Below are 10,424 nucleotides of genomic sequence, written 5' to 3'. Positions count from 1 at the left end.
GACTCTCGATGCCCAGTCTCGAGGTCCTCGACTTGGAATGTTTCAAACCTAACCTTCAAAAGTTAGTTTCATGGCTACCATCCAATGCGCAACCAAACTACATATGTTGTACAATTTGGTTTGTGGGCTTTGTTGTGAACATCGAAATTGTCATAACAAATTACACAAAGGCAATCACAATTGACTTTTTGGTCACTTATTATAATAGCACTTATTTGTATCATGCATATACTCCCTATGGTACCTACAAAAGTATTTAGATTTTGGGAGTTCGGGACCCTCCTCTAAACCTTTAGCCACTACAAAGCAAGAAGCCGGTCAATCACCCTGAGTATCTTGGCGGGGCTCTAGTAACGAGAGGAGTGTAGTGTTCATTCATTGGATCAAGAGGTTGAAACGTCCTCCTGGCTCTCCCCTGCTTCTGCGAGTGGGGGGCAATTCATTTTCTTTTTTTTTATCATGACCATTCTTTTTCACCAACCAGGTGACCTCCAGATTCATATATTTTTTCTACTCGAGCTATTACTTCCAAAAAGTCGGTGGTCGATTTCTTAGCTAAGGATTCGAAAATAGGGCCTCCACAAAGTCCCTAAGTAAATGCGCTCGTGAACACCTCATAGTAAGCTATTGGGACCTCCAGAATGGCTGTGTTGAAGCATCGGACATAAGCCCTCAAAGTTTCCTTCTCCTCCTACTTGATCTCGAAAAGGCTAATAGCCAATTTTAGGTACTTCTTGCTAATAGCAAACAGGTGTTGGAAGACGGAGCTAAATTATGCAAAAGATCTAACTGATACAGATGGAAGCTGGTCGAACCATTATTGGGCAGAATTTCTTAGTATGGTAAAAAAACACGATATTTAATTCCATCGGTATACCTGTGCAGCAAGGTTGTGTTTTCGAACTTACAGATATGTATAGGTAGATTAATACTACTGTCATAAGCAGGTAGATGCAAAGGTGCTTGGAAATGAGCGAGGACATGTTCATTGGGCATGGTCTCTTTTGTTACTTGTTGACAAAGCTCCACCACTTCTTTTTTTGGTGATTTTGAGATTTCAGGGGGGTGAAGGGTGGTTGCTACCTCGCCTAGAAAGTTAGCAGGTGTAGGCCAATCTTGCAAGAACCCAGTAGGATTCTGTTAGTTAAAGCCTTGGCTTTTTAGTGCTCCTCCTCTTTCCAGCTGAGAAGAGGGCCATGCTATGCTGCTTTGAGAACCACGGAGAATCGAATTGATAGTCTCCATAATGAACTGATGTAGCTGCTCACAAAACAATGGGTTAATAGTAACAGGTCCAGCTGTTGAATCGAGAGCCAGGAGCTGAAGCGTTGGCGGCTCCTAAGGTTAGATTTGGAGAAGGAGCATTGGCAGCTCTTGAATTTGAATTTGCAGGTAGAATAGTAAGACCAGCTATAGTAGAGAGGAAAGAATTTTCCTCATAGGATCTATTATCACCTCCATTATTCGAATTCGCCATTTCTCACATCAAAACTCAAGTGTTCCCACAGACAGCGTCAATAAGGCATTCGACATTTTTTGCCACAACACAAGGTCGAAGGATCTTCAAGAAAAATTATAACGGTTTATGAAGAAATGAAAGGAAAACTTGAATGAAAGTGAGAATAATGGTGAAATATAATATGAGAGCGATAAATATTCATGTGTAGTGCAAATTATAAGCTTAGAATTGGTTAAAACCCGAAAGAAAATAATGAGAATAAGTGAGAGTTTGAGTGTGAGGATTGATGTTATCAAATAACTGCACAGTGCCTCTATAGGCATGTACAGAGCAGGATATGGGGGTTGTTGCAAAGTGTCGTTGCCCTTGGAAAGTCCTTTGGGTTGGCTATCATCTAAAGAAAACCATTTGTGATTTGAACTTAATTTGACTGAGATACATTAGGTGGACTGAGCTTGATCCTAAAAATTCGAGAATTGGTTACTTGCAGATTCCCAGCTCATTTTCCATCGATTTACTAGGGTCCACCTGCAGATTTTTTAGGAGGATGTATCTTAATGTGTTAGCAAGTTTCATGATGTGTCTATCCAGTTGTATGATGACGTGTCAGAATGGAATGGGCCTATTTCTTGGGCTTGTTAGCTCACTAAAATAAGACGTAGGCCTATAGGTCTTCCTCCCCTACTGATGGGCCAGTTGGGATTGAATCCAACTAGGCTGACCTATTTTGCTTGTGGGACAGATATGAAAGTTTTAGGGGGCATCATTAGGTAGTGTTCCGAAAAGGCAATGCGTAGCAGTTAAGATTACTCTTTAGTATTTGAATAAAGATTAAAGAAGTTTCTTGACACAAGTTAATGAAGAGTTGATTAGGTTACGGCGGTACTAACTTCCAGTTAAATGTGAATGATGGCTAGTTTCAATTTGAATGTACATTCAAATGTAGTGGGGATGTGATGGATTGAGAAGGTCTCAAGCGATTACCACAATGATTTTCACCATAAAAGTCGAACGTATAGTGACTTTAGAAGGTTCTTAGGAAGTGGTTCAGGATGAAAAACCACATCTACTTGTTGGGTGTGGAGCCTAGAACAGGGGAGCTAATAGTTACCTTGGAGGATAACAACTAGGCAATAGCACAAGCAAAAAGATTCAAGATCTCATCATAGATCCAAGAAAAATTCTTGGACGTCACCATCTACTTGGAGCAATGGTAGGAAGAGGTGACGTGCAGTTGGACCACGTCATTTTGGCATAAAATATAGTAAACCCGTGAGATCAAATCGATATCTCAAATTGCTCAAGTTCATATAGGTCTGAGGTATATGGATGATTGGCTTTAGGTCAAGTAGGATATTATTAGAATAGGTGACCCTAAAGTCAATTGGATTGGTGGTTTTTGTAACTATTTAGAAATCTTTATGAATGTGATATTATCTTGATGAATGTAGTGAGCATTCATCTTTGGTACTATGTGTTTGTTATACTTACTATTTATGTTGAATAGTGTTTAACGCACAACGAATGCCCATAGACCAATTGGATAATCCATGTAGTTGGGTTGTGCATTGGATAGTAGCTACAAAATCAACTTCTGAGGATTAGTTTGAAACGTTTCAAGTTGAGGACCTCGAGACTGGCATCGATAGTCCTACAAATACTTGCACTAAGTATTGCATTTATTCGATGAGTGTCATATTTCATGGGCGACATACGTGGGACGTCTATGCAATTTTAGTAGGTTAGTTAATAATATTGTTAGCTGACTGAACTGGCCCGCGAAAATCGTAATATGGAAAGCTTTGGAGGCTTAGTCGGTATGCCTTGAATTTTCGACTCCAACATTAGGGGATTAATCCTCAAACATGAGGAATCCCAATAGACGCTTGCATATGATGGTTGTATCTTGGATCTAGCGAGAGATGATTGTGTCTTTGATGTGGTCGTTATACCTTGTCCAATGTAGTAGAAGTATGTAGTGAGGACGACGGTGGATTTCAAGATAGATATTGTCCCCTGTCAGTATATAACAGATATATCTCCTATGCGCTCTGAGATGATTTAGACTCTTTAAGTCTATGGTCATAGAGATTAATCGAATAGGAAATGGTTTCTTATGTTAATCAATAGAGTAAACACATTTCGAGTAATTCAGCATAGTTGCCTTCTAAGATGGGAATGGATGTCCAATTTCATGTCCTAGGCCAAGGTCGGGAGATGGTTGGTGGAAGGATCGAACCTGTATGAAATTTGGGAGTCTAAATATTCATATCAACATTCACCTAGTCTCTAGTGACATGGACCATTATTAGACAACCACCCACGTTGACGGGCATTTCCGATTAATGGTTAATTACAAATATTTAATTTAAGTTAATTAATCATTTATGTTCAACACAAGCCCAAATCTAGCTAAATGTGAACCTAAAGAGTCATACACAAATCACTATGAAATCGGTAGAATTAATATGGAATTAATTCTAGAATAAACGAATTAATTTATATTCAAGGAGAATTTAATGGTTCAATCATTTATTTCTGAAAGTCCATTGAATGGATGGTCCAAGAATTAATTAATTGGATTAATTAATTTTGACTTAATACCATCAGATTAATTGGATTAATTTATTGAATTTAGTTTAATTAATTGATTGAATCAATTATTAATATCTGGGCTTATGTTTATTTAATTGGACTAAATAAACTTTCGGATTACAATAGGTTTAAAATTAATTTGATTACTTTGAAATTTATGAATATTGGTTGGAGTTGATTTAATTTAATTAAATTAAGACCAGTCAAAATCAGTCCATGGCTTGAAGTTCAAGTCCGAGGTTGAGTGCAAGTTGGAGCCAGTTGAGAAGGACTTTCAACTCCTCCACATGTGAAGGCCATGATGGCTAAGTGGTGCACAAAGTCTGCATGTGTGTGTATAGTGGTTATCTTAAAGATAACTTGAAGTTTGAATTTAGAATTCATACTGCACACTAGACACATATTTTTTCTCAACCCCTTAGCTTGAATACCAACAAAGCCATGAAATTTTCCTTATTTTTTTCTCCATATTTTGAGTTCTTCTTGAATTAGATTCAAGTTGAGAACAAGAGACATACATATAGACTAATCAATAGTGTAGTACAATCTCATTTCTTCCTCGATCTAACTTCTATATGGCAATAGATCTAGATTTCTTTCCATAAGTGTAGTGTAAACAAATTAGAGGGATTCTAATTTGAATCCTAAAGTACACGGCATGGAACGAAAATGAAATAATGCTTGTTGCCATTCTACATAAGAAAACGAAAAGATAAAGTCTCGGTTACTTTTTGTATCTTTATTTTTCTCCTTTAGCCACATATTCAAGCACTTTTTATTTGTTGTTATGATTCATTTGAAAACACCAAATGCCAGGAAATTCCAAGGGAATACCCTTTAAATCGATTTTAAATTCTTTTATTTTACGCTTTCACCGCGTTCCCAAGTCATACCGATTCTTTCAAAAGTAATATAAGTCAGGACCATCCTTTTTAAGTATAAAAAAAGAGTGAAAGTAAGCAGCGGAGGGGTCTCTCCCAGATTTATCACGAAAACATAAAAGCCAAAAAGTAAGCTTAAGGACCTTGAAATTAGCTTATATAAAGGAACATTGAACAAAGTGGCTACATCGCAAAAAAATTATTGGTATGGAAAAATGCAAGCCAACATCCAGTTGGCCAAGAAGAAACATAGAAATCCAGTCGGAGGGAAGTTAGGGCGAGCATTAGAGGCAGGGACCTAGATCACGAAATCACTAGGCATCACATACCTCACCCTAATCTTACAACATCATTTATGGAGAACCTAGACCTATAAATCCTGAAGGATTCCAACCCAAACGCCGCCAGACAATCCCTCACGTTTTTCTTCTCTCGTTCATCCTTATTGTTCCCCTCTTCCTCACTCTTATCCCCATGGTGGGAAGCAGAGTCAGAGGCAGCAGGATTTTCCCCTTCATTACCAAAATACCCACCAAGTCGATCAATACATCCTCATCTACTTTTTGTATCTATACTACCAATTGACATAGTTACCAAAATAAAAATTGAGAGAGACCTTACAGGCGTAGGGAGAAGGGAAGCAAAGATGATTTGGCCAAAAGAAAACCCTAAAACCTTGAGAGATTGCAAAGAAAAGAAAATTTTCTTAGAGAAAACTTTCGTGAGATAGAAATTTTTTCTCAAAAGGAAAAGGAAGAAGAGAATAGAAACTTACTTTGGTCACAAGAGACTCATGAATTGACCCTAAAAGAAGTTGCCTTAAATACCTGACAGTTGAACTATCCTAGCCGTGTTGGACTCAACTCCCGTCTCCCCTGTCTACTGCAAACACACCAATCATGGGGCGCGTGTCGATTGCGCGCAGCTAGGTATGCCTCCTTTTCTTATCTTTTTGCAGTGATCACTCTGTCTCTTCTTGCAGATAGGCATGGATCTCTTAAATCCACGTATTCACATGCATTGATATTAGCCAGATAGGACACCTCAGTAAAGTAGGGTAAAGGCAGCCTAGCGATGTTTTCTCCTACTGAGAAACCCAAATAGAGAGCAACCTTTTCTAATCTTGTAGGTGTACTTCTTCCTATTCCAGCAGTCCAGTAGCAAGCCTGGAGTAGGGGGAGTGATGATGCCTCTTCAAATATTTTTTCCTAAGCCCAAGGATAAGGAGGTGGACCTCCACCGGACAGCCTAATAGGCCAAGACCTACTAAGCCCAGAGCAAGGTATAATAGCCCATAAAATTATTATTTTTTCCTAACCTGGCAAGCCCAAGAAGTGACCCAGTATAGCAAGCCAAGTTGTCCTACAGCAGGGCAGCCACTTCATATAGATGGTTGACACATTAAGATACATCATAGTAAAATATATCCAAATAACTCCAAGCGGCCCAACTGGAATTGGCTCTTTAGTTAGCAAGTAACTAATCCCTATGTACCTAGGCAGATTGGACAATGCTTAGTCAAATGGTCATATCTTCGTCTACATAAGCCCAAATCTATGATTCTTTTTTTGTTACAAAGCTAACACACGTAGTTATCTAAAGACATAGGGTTTGTCACAACAAACCCTTAGTGCTTTCTCCACGGACGCTTATAAATTGATGCATGGTGTAGTCATTTCTATAGCACAAGCTATCACACTCAAACTCTCATTCTCTCTCATTTTCTAAGCTATTTTCGGCATACTCTTGGCACCCGCACGATTTTATTCACTTTCACACTATTTTTTACCATTATTCTCACCTAGTTTATAGTTTCCCATTTATGTCTTCAGTAAGAACATTACTGAAGCATCACAGTACTAGCCTTTGATGCAATATATCTTCATTTTTATGAGGGAAATATTTTTTTAGTCCGTTAAATATGTCCAATTTTAGTTTTAATCCTATAAGTATATCCATTTTTTATTAACTCCAATAACTTGCAAAATTGATTAGATATAGTCCATTTGAGGGTTTTCTATTTTTTTTTTTGGCCAAAATTTTAAATTTATCCGAAACTTGCCAACGTGTAAATTAGTTGGTTCAATTTTCGGCCAATTAACCACGTGTCATGCCACATGGAGAGTACGTGGCTTGTATGCTGACTGGGCAGACCCTTCTCTCTACAAAACTTAATTTATTTAAAAAATCCGAAAAAAAATTAAAACAAAATTTGATTAGGAAAAAAACTGAGCTTATTACCTTGTAATCTTGACAGGAATGGAACCTCTTTGGATTTTGATTAGTCCAAGAAGTCTGAACCATTGCTTTCTTTTCGTAGCAACAAAAAAGTGGTCCTTCCATGGAAGAAGACATTGTAGCCGAAAGATAAGGGAGAGAAATGGGTTTGTGCAAGCTTGGAGAGAGGAAAATATATTTAGTTGGTTAGAAAAAGTGTTTGGAGGGAAAAGTCACCTTTCTTCCCTCCAAAAGATGGTCAACTAGTCTTCCACCTCATTATTTTAGCCACATAGGATTATAAATCAACAAAAACGCATCTCGGTGTCCAGCCATGTCACTTTTTCGGTGCAAATTATAAATCCAATCCATCGGAGAACTAAATGTAATCAATTTTGCAAGTTATTGGAGTTAATAAAAAATGGGCATACTTATAGGACTAAAACTAAAACTCGACATACTTAATAGGCTAAAAAAATATTTTTTCCTTTTTATGAGCATAGTTTGATTAAAAAATATTTATTTGACCTACAAGAACTCAATAATTAGTCAATTAGAAATAATATGAACTTTTATTCAATTTTTTACTAATATAAAAAATTTGATAAATTTTAACTAAAAAAATTTATGTGTTAGAAAAATATAAAAGTCAAGCTACTAAATATAATTTTTTAAATTATAAAAAATTTACGCATCATTAAATTAGTGTAATTATCTCTAAAATCGAAAAAATACCAAGAATATATGTAATTATTATTCTATTAAAGCCTCATAGATTCTGGCATTTTCAAGAATCTCCGCACAGCACACGTGTAAGGCTGTCAACTCCCCGCCTTCACCACAATTTACACATCTCCGCACCCTTATATACCTCTCTCTCTCTCTCTCCAATCCATAATTCAAATCCACCTTATCAAGAATCAGAAAAAGATAAAGAGAAATAAAAAAGGTGAATCCCTCCAAAGACTTAGTACACACACAACACACACCAGAAGGCTGAAAATGGCGAAGAAAGAGATGGAAGTGGTGAAGGGTTTGGATGTGGAGAGGTACATGGGGAGATGGTACGAAATAGCTTCATTCCCGTCAAGATTTCAGCCCAAGAATGGTGTGGACACAAGAGCCACTTACACTCTGAATCCTGATGGGACTGTTCATGTTCTGAACGAGACTTGGAGTGATGGGAAGAGGGGTTATATCGAAGGCACTGCTTATAAGGCTGATCCCAAGAGCGATGAGGCTAAGCTTAAAGTTAGATTCTATGTGCCCCCTTTTCTGCCTATAATTCCAGTCACTGGGGACTATTGGGTTTTGTACATTGATGATGATTATCAGTATGCTTTGATTGGTCAGCCCTCCAGGAGGTATCTTTGGGTATGTTGATTTCTACTTTCGTTCAACATGGATGATGTTTTGATATGAGAATTTTTGAGTTATTAATTGCTTTTGGGTTGTTTTATCTTGGGTTGTTGATGTTAATTCTTGATGCGGTTGTGTTTTCAGTTTTGTGTTGTGAAAAACTCTAGTTTTTGCTAGATGAATGTTTACTCAAAGTGTGAGGCTTTGCTGGCCTTTTGTCATGTATGATCTAACAGTTTACAGTTCATAGCCAGCAAATTGTAGTTGATCTGAGCGATGGTTTGGACTTTTGTGTTGTGAATTGGTGTTGCTTACTGAAACTGGGAGGCTTTGCAGGTTTCTTTTATCATGTATGATTTAGCAGTTCACCGTCCGTAAGGATAATTGATATGAGAGATGTTTTTTGCATCTTTTATTGTGAATTAGTGTTCTTTACTGAAATGGGAGGCTTTGCAGCCCTCATCATGTATGATTTAGCAGTTTACCGTTTCTACCGGTGGGTTATAATTGATATGAGTGAGGTGTTGAATCTTTTATCTGTGAATTCGTGTTATTTACCAAAAGGGGAGGCTTTGCAGCCGTCATCATGTATGATTTAGAAGTTTACCGTTCGTAGCTGGCAAGTTATAATTGATATGAGCGATGCTTGGAACAGCTGTTGTGGTTTAGTGTTATTTACTGAAACCAGGAGTCTTTGCGCCCCTCATCATGTACGATTTAGCATGTCACTATTGGTAGCTGGCAGGTTATAACTGATATGAGCATGAGTTGGATCTTGTATTGTGGATTAGTGTTATTTATTGAAATGGGAGGCTTTGCAGCTCTCATCATGTATGATTAGCTGTTTACCATCCGTAGCTTCCGTAGCTGGCAAGTTATAATTGATATGAGCAGTGGTTTGAACCTTTTACTGTGGTATTGCATCTTATATCGTATTTTAAACATTCTATGTGAACGAAATATTTCAGTTTATATGAGTAAAGAATCATGCATATGACTTGCGTACGTAGATGGTACGGACTCGGCAATATCACACAATCAAGAAAGACAGCTGAAAGAACGAAAGAATGGATTAATTGTTTGTTGAAATCAATCTCATAGCGACCTTGGATTATCACTTTGGTGGGCATAACGATGTGCAATCTTGTTGGTTTCACTTGTTTGCAGATTCTGAGCAGGACACCTCGTCTCGATGAGGAGATATACAACCAGCTCTTGGACAAGGCTAAAGAAGAGGGATACGACGTGAGCAAGCTACACATAACACCTCATTCTGATACTCCGCCGGAGAGCGAGGATTCCCCGAAGGACACTAAAGGGATTTGGTGGATCAAATCCATATTTGGGAAATAGTAAGTGACTGCATCGATGTAATCCTTTTTGAAAAGTAAAGGGCATAGCTCTTAACATTTGTAGTATGAAGATATGCATGTCTAAAGACTCTGTATACGACGATGACGATGTGAATGTGTATTGTAGTTCTGGTCCTTTAAGGTGGATGTAATGTACTATGTTGTTCTGTATATTGAGCTGTATGGATTAAGAGTTTGTAAGAGTTGGTTTGTCGAGACTTTCTTCTTTCTCGTGAGGTGGATAATGTAAATGTTATATCTGTTGTGTTCAGTTATATGGTTATACATACTTTGACCTTATCGTTTGGTTTTATTTTGGGGTGTTTTTGTTACATTTTGTGGAGATAGAGAAAAAAAAATAGAGAGAAATAAATATGTCTTCGAAATAATGTGTATGTCCGAATTTATTTTAAATAATGTAAAATAGGTGTTAAATATGTGGTTTTGTATGCCGACAAAATTTATTATTTATTGTCACAATTATTGTTCTTCTATACATATTTATAATTATATACATCGTCACGTATGTATATTGTTTACTTTATAGATGGATTGAATTAT

The 10,424-nt window shown here is 37.4% G+C and overlaps 1 protein-coding gene across 1 annotated transcript; it reads left to right on the top strand.

The window, feature by feature from the left end:
• The first annotated feature begins 8,036 nt into the window (after positions 1-8,036).
• Positions 8,037-10,134, top strand: LOC105162288 (temperature-induced lipocalin-1). Its single transcript, XM_011080293.3, has 2 exons — positions 8,037-8,526; positions 9,679-10,134. Exons 1-2 carry the CDS (start codon positions 8,155-8,157, stop codon positions 9,862-9,864), a joined length of 558 nt encoding a protein of 185 aa, XP_011078595.1. The 5' UTR covers positions 8,037-8,154; the 3' UTR covers positions 9,865-10,134.
• The last annotated feature ends 290 nt before the right edge of the window (positions 10,135-10,424 follow it).

This window comes from Sesamum indicum, linkage group LG5, assembly GCF_026168435.1.
Source record: "Sesamum indicum cultivar Baizhima isolate 11 linkage group LG5, ASM2616843v1, whole genome shotgun sequence".
Classification (NCBI taxonomy): domain Eukaryota; kingdom Viridiplantae; phylum Streptophyta; class Magnoliopsida; order Lamiales; family Pedaliaceae; genus Sesamum; species Sesamum indicum.
This window is presented reverse-complemented; position numbering and strand designations above follow the sequence as displayed.

Excerpts from the sequence above, each read along its gene's own strand:
- LOC105162288 (XM_011080293.3), top strand. The coding sequence starts at position 8,155 with ATGGCGAAGAAAGAGATGGAAGTGGTGAAGGGTTTGGATGTGGAGAGG. Across the intron at positions 8,527-9,678 it reads CCTCCAGGAGGTATCTTTGG|ATTCTGAGCAGGACACCTCG; the intron begins GTATGTTGATTT and ends ACTTGTTTGCAG.